The sequence below is a fragment of the Phaethon lepturus genome, unplaced genomic scaffold (genome assembly GCF_000687285.1).
Source record: "Phaethon lepturus isolate BGI_N335 unplaced genomic scaffold, ASM68728v1 scaffold38702, whole genome shotgun sequence".
In the NCBI taxonomy this organism is placed as follows: Eukaryota; Metazoa; Chordata; class Aves; order Phaethontiformes; family Phaethontidae; genus Phaethon; species Phaethon lepturus.
In genome coordinates, this window is record NW_010523291.1 from 19,172 (window position 1) to 30,405 (window position 11,234).

The 11,234-nt window shown below is 49.8% G+C and overlaps 2 protein-coding genes across 2 annotated transcripts; both read right to left on the reverse strand.

The window, feature by feature from the left end:
• Positions 1–425: 425 nt before the first annotated feature.
• LOC104616916 (protein transport protein Sec24-like CEF) lies at positions 426–1,058 on the reverse strand. Its single transcript, XM_010282082.1, has one exon. It carries the CDS (start codon positions 1,056–1,058, stop codon positions 426–428), a length of 633 nt encoding a protein of 210 aa, XP_010280384.1.
• An 8,568-nt stretch (positions 1,059–9,626) lies between these two features.
• Positions 9,627–10,712, reverse strand: LOC104616917 (chemokine-like receptor 1). The gene has a single exon (XM_010282083.1). It carries the CDS (start codon positions 10,710–10,712, stop codon positions 9,627–9,629), a length of 1,086 nt encoding a protein of 361 aa, XP_010280385.1.
• Positions 10,713–11,234: the final 522 nt, after the last annotated feature.

The window sequence follows — 11,234 nt, forward strand, 5'->3', positions numbered from 1 at the left end:
GACCATAACACTCTGGCTTGAGGTGGACAAATCTTCCAAGCCTGCATCAGATTTGGAAGAACACATGCAACAGAGAGCGGGCTGCAGCCCACAAACACCCACCTTTTCTTTTGGGCTGCACACAGTTACACAGACACATCGTGACAAACACACTGGACTGGGTACACATGAGGCCCGACTCCCACTGGCTTTACACCACGAACTGAGCATGTCCACACAGAAAGCAACAGAGAAGGGAACAAGTGTATGGGCTAACCACAGTACTAAAGAATTGATCCCCACGGGCTGGAAGGAAACTGAACCCTCTCACCCACCTCCCCTCAGTGCATGTGGGGGAAATTCACCGGCCCCAGAAGAGCCCTCCACACTAACCTATGCCCCCTGGGCTAAATGGCAGAGGGTAGACCCTTCCACCCCACACCTCCCTACAAGTCCTTCAGCTGTTCCAGGTGGGTTACACACGCCCTGGGCGGGGAAGCCCGCCCAGGCACCCCAGGGTACCTGAGGATCCCTTCCTTCCTCTCAGGGGAGAGGCCTGGGCACGCCGCAGCCCTCAGCGTGGGAGTGAGCACGCCGCTCCCCTTCATCTGTAGGGCCAGCGAGGAGCCCCCGGCCACCCCGGAGATGGGCCGCCCAGGAGAGGGTCCCGCTCCCACAGGACCCCTGAGGGGAGGGCGACGAAGCCCCTTTCTCAGGCGGCGGAATCCTGTGTGGGGAGAGATCGCTGGGGAAGAGGGATGTCCTGCCCTCACACCGCCGGCTGAAGGGGGCTGAGCGAGCGGGCGGCCGTGCCCCTTTCTGAATTTCTGAGGCCTTCCCTGCCGGCTCCGGCCCCCCGGCCCCGGGAGAAGGCAGCCCGGCCGGAGGGGAAGGGGAGAGGCAGAGGCAGCGGCAGAGCTCAGCCCCTCCGGTTCTCCGCTTGCAAGATGGCGGCGCCGCGCGAGGGAGGGAGGGAGGGAGCGCAAGGGGCGGGCGCGAGGCGACGCCCTCCCTTCTTCCTCCCCCCGTTCCCGCCACGGTCTTGCGGCGCGGCTGAGGGGAGCCGCTGCCGGCGCCATCTTCTTGCCCCCGCGATGCTGGGGGGGACTCGCAGGAGGGAATACTGGGGGGACCCCTGTACCAAAGGCGGATTTCAGCTTTTCCCCCGCACAAAAAAAAAAAAAAAAAGCACGATGGGTGGGTAACGGTCCCCACCGGGGTTGTGAGAGCCGCGGTGCAAAGTCCATGCAGCATAAACCAGCAGATTTCCACAAGGCACCATGTTTCAGAGCTCCCGCACCTGCAGCCCTGTCAGAGGGACAGCCGACTGCTGCGCTGCTCTAGGCACCACCACCACAGTGGTGGGTCCTCACCGTACCAGGTGGCCTTTGCCATCGGACCCAGCAGTGTTTGTAGAGAAGGAACCTTTTCTGGAAAGTAAGTTAAACAATCAGTGGTCTCTCAGTTCCCTTATACTGTGAAGAGCATACACGATTTGTCTGGAGTCCCCTGTCAGGGCCCTGCTTGCAACATGCATAGGTTAAACTGGATGAAGATGCATTTGCCATATCCCTGTTTAAAAGCCCAGCTTTATCACAGGACAGCACCCATGACAAAAATTCTGTCCTTTCACTGCCTTGACGAAGTTAGTCATCCGATACAGACACAGGAAGATAAAACTCGTCAGAGCCCCCCCTTTAAATAATAAAAAAAACCCCAAGCACCATGTTTTCCCACTAACTGAGTAGCTAGAAGCTGGTTTAAATTCCACTTTTCAGTGTGCCCAAGATCAACAGCATTTTAGGGGTCAGAATTTTAGTGTTTAGCATAAAGGTACAAATCAGGTACTTTCTGCTGCAAGTTTTATCACAAAAAGCAATTAAACTTAATTATTCCTGGACTGCAGGGTGCATTGGAGTAAGGCCTTGAGTGCCCCAGCAGATCCTTCTGTCTGTGCTGGCCTTGCCATGAAAGAGGAGGAAAAGCCACAGCTGCCAGGACTGCTCACCAAACATGCCTGCAAAACAACAACATTTAAATTCATATTTTTAATCTACAGTTTCTGCCCTCATGAGCTACATTTTCCATTTTAAATATTCACAGGCCAGTGTGTCCCCACATTTCACAACATTCGCTTATTGTTTCATGCATTCCAACACTTCATCAGTTGGGTCCTTTTGTTTCCCCCCCCCTCTTTGGACAGACTTGGAGCTGGGGAAGGAGAGCAATTTAACCTGGAGCCACTGAGCAGCTGCCAGATGTAGACCGCTCCGCTTGTACCGCTCACACAAAGCAAAGACATCTGCTTGAAATATGTGAAGAGAGAGGCCATAAGCCTGTTTGCACCCTCACAGAGTTGCAGCAACGATCTTCTGCAGATCCTAGAGTCTCTTCTGAATTACACTTAAGAGAATAAACCTCTCCTAACACCTCGCCACCATTCTCGGTCTTTATTTTTCTCGTGCTTCCACAGTTGATTCAGGGTCATTGACCCTAGTGGGTTCTTTTTTTGTTTTGGGGCTTTTAGGACACATGGAAAGGGGGGTTTTGAGCTTTTTGTTAGCCGCAGAGTGGCAGAGATTTCTCTTAGCATCAGTGTTCATCACAGGATTTCACTACGGGCTGGTATGGCAGAGCCGTTTTAGGGCAGTACAGCTAGAAAAAAAACACATGGTGAAGCACTGACCCATAATGCAATTAGCAGCCTTCCCCAGAAGCATTTTTCAATACCCTAGGGCACCCAGAGTTTGCTGACTTTTGAATTCTGCTGCCCCAAATTCCTCACATTGCTTAAGCAAACCACAGGACCAGGAACTAAAAGGTTCTGTCTTCTGATCCTTTTTATAAGGCTATCACCTTTGTTTTCTTAGAGCAAATACATTTCTCTCCCACCTCTGTTCTCCCGGACAGAGGAATCTAAGTTTAAATCTCAGCTCCCGAGAGAGAGGGATTTGTTAATTTTACAATATGCTATCCAAATGCTAAGAGTTTAACAAGTAGTTGCTCCAAAATGAGCACCCGGATTTAATTTCGTTTACCATGATTCAATTAGCAGTCATCTAAGGAATTCTGAAAAACTGCTGGGTGTGAATATACTGGCTCACAGATTTGTTGTTCTTAATCCAGATACAACCCTGGCAAGCAGAGATGTGCAAAAAAAACCCAACCCTGCACCTAGTCCAGCCAAGGTGAAGGGCACTGCTCAACCGGTGCTTGGTTGGACAACAGCCTGGATCCATCACCCAAGAGTGGTTATTATCCAATCTCCTGAGCTCCATCCATCACTGCTCAGCCAGGCTGGCTTTTTTGGGTTTGTTTTGTGTTTTGTTGCTTTTTTTAAAGGGGCGGATGTTAAAGCTCACCTATCAAACCACCTGACAGCAAGAATTATCAGACATTGTACACAAAAGACACTTTTTGATTTGACCCTAACGGAGCCCAGTGAATAGGTTTGGCGTCTCCCAATGGTTGGTTCTACAAGGCATCCCGAAAGCATCCTCAACCCTACGCAGCCCCCCTGAGCCTGCTGTGAGGTTCTGCAGCACACAGGCACCTCCATGCTGAGCACAGCCTCAAGGCCCCCACCTCCCTCCCTTGCCTTCAGCTTTACTGCCTTCGGAGATACTGGGCCTGATTTCCAGAAAATGCTGGCTTGGATATTACCCAACTAGGCAGGCAGAACCCAAAGCAGCTATAAATGCCTTTCTGAACCAAGGAGGAGTAATTTTATCATTTCTTGGGAACAGTCTGGAAAATAGCATTACCCACATCTGGGAACCAAAGTGCCTTAAGAAAAGGCTCCGGAGCAGAGACATGTCTTATCTATGTGAAGGGCTATACAAGTAGATAGCACTGTCTTACTGTTTTATCAAATCTTACTGTCTAGCTGTGGCGTGGCTGTCTGCAGGAAATAATCACGGATTCATTTTGTCACAGTCCTGTTCGTCCTGAGTCTTGACGCTTTGACTGAAAGACTCACTGAGTTCAGTTTGTTTTCCTGTTTCTAACCACGCTCTCAGTTCCAGGTCAGCCTGCAATGACTAACAGATCTGCCACCTCAGCTTCAGCACGAGGTTATCTCCAACCAGCTTTCAAACAAAGAGACCAGAGGCTTGTTGGAACACCCAGCGTTTCACAGGTCACTGCACAGACAAATGTCTCAAGCTCGATGAGAGGGCGAGGGTTTGAACAAACATCGCCCTGAAACAAGAACTGGCAGTAGCGCCTTTTGCTTTGTTCGCAGATTCTCTTTGCTTCGCTGTGTTTGTGTGCGGTTCTGTCCTGCAAAGTCTGCATAACATCCAGTTAACACCCATCACCTTCTGTTTACAGATGTGGTTTGCCCTTTAGACAAAAGCAGTTGAACTGGACAGCGAAGTCATGTCATTTTAGGGAGTTTGAACAGCTACGCAGTTAGTGCCAAACACTCTGTTTCTCTCTGTCCTACCCACTGGGTCCTAATGTGACTTGCCACTTCCTGCACTAAGCTACAGCTCCTCTGCAGAGAGCATGCGTGCATCATGCCCCATACAGGCGTTTCGTGGGCATACAGGAAGGGCTTGAGTTAGTCACTGGTCACTGCAGAGCAGGCTTGCAAATTAAAGAGAAATTCAGTACAGGAGAAAAGACCCTTTGCTTTGCATACACAGCTGCACAGAGATAGACTGGGGGGTATAAAGAAAGTTGTGGTACTAACTCTGTCCCATACAACTAAGCAGAAGCTGGGAGAGATGCAGGGAAGGACCAAAGTGCAACCAGCAAAGAGCACCCTGCTCCCTTCCCAGTTTGGTGCCCATCAGGACAGGCCCTGGATTGGCAATAGCAGGTTAACTCCCATGTTGGGTGAGACCCTCACTCAGCTGCTACCTCAAGAGAGGCTGAGGACACCCAGCTAAAGCTTGGCCTGCACCAGTTACTATTACCAATATCTCTCCTTCACAGAGAAACTTATTACCAATACCAGCCCTTTTACTTGCCATGTGTGGTTCCTGCCTGATTTCAGCAAGCCCTGGAAAAGGTTCTGCTGTCAGACCTCTGTGCTTGACCTTATCTAACAAGTCCATTCCCCAAGCTTAAGAGTGGGACACATAAAAATTTTACTCACCAGGAAAGTTTCACCAGAGGAAAGGCACAGGGCCTGCTGGGTTTCACAGAGGCTTTTATTGTCTCATTAAGTTCTCCCTAATGAGAGCTTCCTCACCTGCTGCAGTCTCCTTCCCATTCATTTGCACCGTACTTTCAAGGCTGTCTTAGCTCCCATTCCTTCCTCCCTCTTAACTATTCTGAGCCCAGCTGCTATTGCCATGCCTTCATCCAGATCCCAAGGAGAAAATACCTCCTCCTCTTGAGCTACTCCTGGCCATGTCCTCCTTGGCTGGTTTCCTCCCTGATATCTCTGCAGCTTCTCCCAACTCCAGAGTCACCTGCTGTACTCTCTCCTCCAAAGCAAGGCAGCAACAGCTCTTGTTGAGATCCCTGACTTACGTGCTTGCTAAAACAGTGTAGACCTGCCGGGTGTAGCAATAATCCACTGCTGTCGAGGACATACTGCATGCTGCAATTCACCCCAGGCTTTAACTCCTTGAGATTCTTGATACATCTTTGTCTAAGATCCTGTCTTCATTACAGAAGCAGCTGTGTCACAAGACCCAGTTACACCATGGTTGTCCCTCAGCATGATTAAAACACCACAGTTATTTTCTCTTGCACTAAAGAAGTAAGAGCACCTTACCATCCTGCTAGACCCTACCATCCTGCTAGACCCTACCATCCTGCTAGACCCTAGCCTGACCAAAACTGTAACGCTGATCCAGTGCCACTTAACTGGATTCTGCCAATTCTCTTTTCAGCACACAGAGGTCTGTCATCCCTCACCCGAACTGGCCCCGTGACATAATTCTTCCCATCTGCACTGGCTAGTGAAGTATCAGCGTCCCTTGCTCCCTTCCTTGGAAGGCAGCTCTGGACCACAGCTCCAGCCAGCACAGTTTCTGCACCCAGAAGGCACAGCCTGTGACAAACCCTCTAGCCAAAAATCACCTGCCAAGTCTTTCTGAGCTCTTCACCGAGATGTTTTGGTGATTCCATATTTACCTTGCCCAACACCAAAGTATTAATGACCTCATCAGATACCTCACCCTGGTCTGCTAATTCATACCGAACACTGACTATCAAAGCTTGCTTATTCTCTCAGCTGAGGCTCCCCCGTGCACAGCCTGAACCCCGCAGGCCCCGGCGGCTCTGCACACCCCAGCCCGCTGTTTGTATGAGCGGGGCTGTCGGATCGGCCCCTCCGTGGGACCAATGAGGGCCTCACGCCGGCCGGGCAGCGGGTTCAGCACCTTTCTCAATGACTGCAAATACTGGGGGGGTTCAGGCTGTTCCACCCACCCCATGGCATCTGAAAGAGCCTTGAGAGCAAAGCTGCGTCAGAGAGGGGCACAGCCACCGAAAGAGTCGTTTGACCTCTTTGGATTGTTTGCATGCCTCTGGAAAATATTTCCTCCCCCTTTTTTTTTTTCCATTCAAGCTTTTCTAGACAAGCGCATGACAAGTATCTGAGAGAATGAACAGCCTACCTCCTACTTGGGAATGAGGGACTATCACAATTATCACTGTGATAATGAGACACTCTGAACATGAGGGAACTTGATACAACAGGAGATTTCTCTCGGAACCAGTCCCTTGGCAGCCTGAGCAGGTATTGACATCAGCATGGCTTCTCATCACACAAAGGCTAGGGATCAGACCCGGGATGACAGACCCATCTCTCTCTCAAGCACATCCTGTAATACAGCAATGGCTGTTACCATCGATAAAACATTCGCTTCTCCCTTTTTTCTCCTAACAGTTTTTTGGCAAGTGTTCTCAGGAATGGCTGTCTGAAAGCTTCCTCAGCCCCTTCCCCATCATGCGGGGAGATGTGCAGCTTTGTAAAGACATGCTATTTTGCTTAGGTGTAATAATGTGCTGCTTAAAGTGGAATCAGCTTCTGGGAGGGTTATTGCAAGAGAGAGAGCAAGCAGCTTGGTCTCGGGTCCAGAGTCGAAGGGAGTGAGCCGATGGAACAGAGCAAAAGGCACATTGGGCTTGGCTGGGATGCCAGGGAGGAGATGGTGCTCTGGAGGTTAGTCACAGTGGTAATTCCGTAGATCACCCAGACACTCTGCTTCAGTTAAATCATATTGTCCCCTGGGAACCCTGTACCCACCTTGGATGTCCAAATGACCCAGAAAATTGCTTTCTTTCCTACCACAAACCAGGTCAATACTTTAAGACCTGACCTTCAAGGGTGCCGGGGTGAGGAGAGAAGCGTGACAAGAGTCCGAGGCCTTGGTCCAACACTCTCAGAGACTCTTGTCACAAGGAATTACGTGGGCTCTGCAAACAGATAAGGAAAACCAGAAAGAGCAAACGCTGGTCTGCACAACCTTGACACTGCAATCAATGCTGTAGTTTACCACCAGGAGCAAGTAAATAGCCCCGGAGTTGCATGCTGCATAGCAAACATTGCAGTTTTATCAGGATGACAGACAGCAATTTGTGGCAAAGGGTAAATCTCTGTTCACTCATGCTTGACATATGGATGGTCTTGTCACATTCCCTGTTCTCAGCAGGTTTATGCATGAATTTAAGGTTAAGTACATGCATGCCTGTAGGATCACAACCTTCATTTAATATTGCACGGCCCAGCAGACCCATAATTAATCCCTAACATGTTCAAGTGACAGCTCTCGCTCGGTAATGTCATCCACGCAGAACAGTGAGATACGGGTAAATTTGTAAGTTCAGGCTGGGAGTCAGAGATTTTCCAGCCATCGGAGCAGTGAGCCTCCAGGGCAAGTTTCTGGCAGGATGATCGGGACAAATGGTAGCTTGGGCCATTTTGCAGGCAGATTGGGCAGGCCAGGAGTGGGAGGTGTGATACAGTCACCTGCTTGTTCAGCTTCCTAGGGAGGGGTGGGAATGACAAGTACCTCAATGCTGCAGTTCCCTTTTACATGACCAACATTTTTTACTTATGAAAATTAAAAGCTTTTCAGAGGCTGATCAAGCCTGGGAAGAAAACCCCCACCATCTTCATACTGAGCAGTTTGCAAATGTGAAACTTGACCCAGCTCAGCCACGCTTACTCTTCTTTCTTCTCCAAACCAATGGTTTTCAAATGTACCAAAAGGTCTGAAAACCAATGGTAAGCCAGAACTGTGGGTTGGCATCAGATCCACGTGGACAGAGTGCCCTGGGCAACTCCTCACACCCAGGTCGAGTCCTGTCTACTTCAGTTATGAGAGTTGGTGCTAATGCCAGCGGTTTCCAAATTCTGAGAATTTAATCTTTTTATCTAGTTGTTCTATTACCGAAGATGAGGATGCTCAGTCAGGTTGGATCAACAAGTGTTTTGTCACGCAGGCAACAAAACAGGCTGGGTACATTTTACTTAAGTTTAATGGCGTTTAATATTCATTCGCCAATAGTACAAAATGTCAGATCTTCGCTATTTAAGGGCCAGAAACGTTTCAAAGACACACAAAGACAAGCATTGCTCAGAAATAGCTACGCTGTACATCATACCTGAGTAACTGGAGCACAACCAATAATTTGTCCTGCCACACATCTGGGGAGAGAAAAGATGAGTGTCTTACTAGCTAGTCCATACCCTACAAAAATTTAATTTTTGTACGAAAAATGGCTTGCTTTTGTAAGCCACTTCATTTAACCCTAATTCTTTAAAAGATGCCTGTGTAGGAGTACCTCTGGATGGATCCCACTGCATGTTCAAGCGGCTTTTTAAAAATTATTTTCTTCTTAAGCTTTAGCAGCCCATACGTCACACTGGAATGATACATGGGAAAGGATCTTTGTATTTTCTGTACTGATTAACTTACAAGGGACTTATGGAATAGCTCTCCTCTCCTTCCTCTTCTCCTGTGGACAGCCGAAATGACGGCGCAGCCATACACCTCTGACGCAGCCCTACACCCCTGGCACAGCCATACACCGCCGGTGCAGCTGCACCTGATTTTGTCCCCTGGTGGAACCTCAGCAAAGATGAGCTGCCAGGAAAGTCTGGTGAGGGCAGGGAACAAAATCTCTCAGTGGCTGGCCCTGTGCAAATGCACTGCAAGCAGGTGAACCCAACAGAGATGCAAACAGGATTTGTCCCCGACTGCCTCCTCCAGGCGCATACAAGATGACCCTGGGCTGGGCTAGGCAGCAGCTAGCTGCCTGGAGCCCCAGGAGGAGAGGAAATTAAAGGCAGCTCTGCCAGCAGAGTCCCAAAGTCAGCAAACTTTATAAAACTCAGGCTGTGGTTGCCTTCTTGGCACGGCCAGCCAGGGAGACATTTTGCCAGTTATGATGGACCATAGGGGATGGAAAAGGTACAGGGAAACAAGGCAGCCAAGGAAGAGGCACACGGAGTAAAATGCTGCTACTTGGACCCACCATGCCACAGCTGCGGACATTTGTTTAATTTCCATAGTGTATGAAGTCATAGTAGGTTTGAGATACCTCCAAAACATCAAATCACACTTCGTTAGCATGCACGGCCCTTTGCAGACCCCAGTTCTGCGATCCCAGCTCTGAAATTGCAAATAAAAGAACTGCCGCCTCCAACGGTGCCAGCAATGCAGCACACCGGCACCCGCTCAGACCCTTGGGACCTCCGCTTCTGAAGCAGACCTGGACTTTCGGCGGCTGGTCAGACTGCCCAGGACCGACTCCTCGCTGAAGGCCCCTTCGAAGGTTGACAGGATGGATTGGCGAAACTTCTCCTTGAAGTCAGGCCCCACGAATACGTACAGGATGGGGTTGATGCAGCTGTTGAAGAAAGCAAGGCTGGAAACCAAGGGGATCCCTATGTAAAGGGCCATTTTCATCTCGTGACTGGAAGAGTTTTTGGATATTTCCAGCAAGGAGAAGACGTGATAGGGGAAATAACAGAGGAAAAAGGAGACTGTGACAGCAATGATAATTCTGTACGGCTTCGCAGAGTTAGCTAACTGCCTTCTTTTCAGCTTGACAGCGACGATGCTGTAGCAGATGAGAATCACCAAAAAAGGGATGAGGAACCCACATAAGAATCGTGTTATGATCATTGCTTTATGCCGCATCCTCCACAGCCTCCGCGTTGCCTCGGATGTGTAATCATCGGACAGTGCAAAATTATTATAGCAGCTGGTGATGTTCCTGGAACTGACCACGGTGTCCCGAAAGACGAGGTACGGGGAGCTGAGGAGGAGAGCCAGGACCCATGTCCCTAGCGCGATCCTGGCTGCCAGCTCTGTACTCCTGCGGTTGTGAGACCAGACGGGAAAGGCCACAGAGACGCAGCGGTCCATGCTGATGACCGTCAGGAGGAATACACTGGCGAACATATTGAGGAACGCGATGGTGCTGTTCAGCTTGCACAGGAGCTTCCCAAACGGCCAGTGGAAGCCCAGGGCGGTGTAGGCGATGCTGAGGGGCAGAAAAAAGGTGAAGATGAAGTCAGCAACGGCCAGGTTGAGGAACCAGATGGAGTTCACCGTTTTCTTCATCTTGAAGCCTGCAATCCAGATGACAAGGCCGTTCCCTGTCACCCCCAGCAAACAGGCGATGCTGTACACCACCATGGAGAGGATGTGCATGCTCTTCTGGAGGCCAGAGTAGTAGTCGTAGGCAGTGGCGTTCTCAGACTGCACAGTGGGGGAACTGGCAGAGAAGGGTGAAGGGGAAGAAGAGACGCTCTCCATCACCAGCAAGCCGGAGTCCTGAAATCATAACAGCACACACCGCTATTATCTGCAGCTCCTGCACCTCAAGGGAGGTGAAAAACTTTGTTAGCAACTGTACACAAAATGTATATGCAAAGCCAGATTATATGACTTAATATATAATTAATATAAAGTCCTTCTCCATATCATCTGCATCTGCACGTCACAGAAACCACCATGACTGGAGAAACCGACCCAGGTTTTGCTGTTGGTCTTGGTGCTGTCAGACTACCATCTCCATAAACGGCCTACAACAGCAATCCGACATGGGCCAGCCGCAGAACCGAATCCCTCAGCTATGACAAGTCCTCTATGGATGACTTAATAAATTAAGGTAGCAAAAAACATCTAGACTGATAAAGATTTAGTTATAAGACTGTTCCTTCAACATGTACCTTCCAGAGAGGTGCAGTCTAGTAGGCAGAACGGTACCCGCGGTGTATTCTGGTGGAACCGTTGGCCCTTCAGCCGCAAGCCACCCTCCTGCCAGCCCACGATTCT

Bases quoted from the DNA above. Each gene is read 5' to 3' on its own strand.
- LOC104616916 (XM_010282082.1), bottom strand. From the start codon at position 1,058: ATGGCGCCGGCAGCGGCTCCCCTCAGCCGCGCCGCAAGACCGTGGCGG.
- LOC104616917 (XM_010282083.1), bottom strand. From the start codon at position 10,712: ATGGAGAGCGTCTCTTCTTCCCCTTCACCCTTCTCTGCCAGTTCCCCC.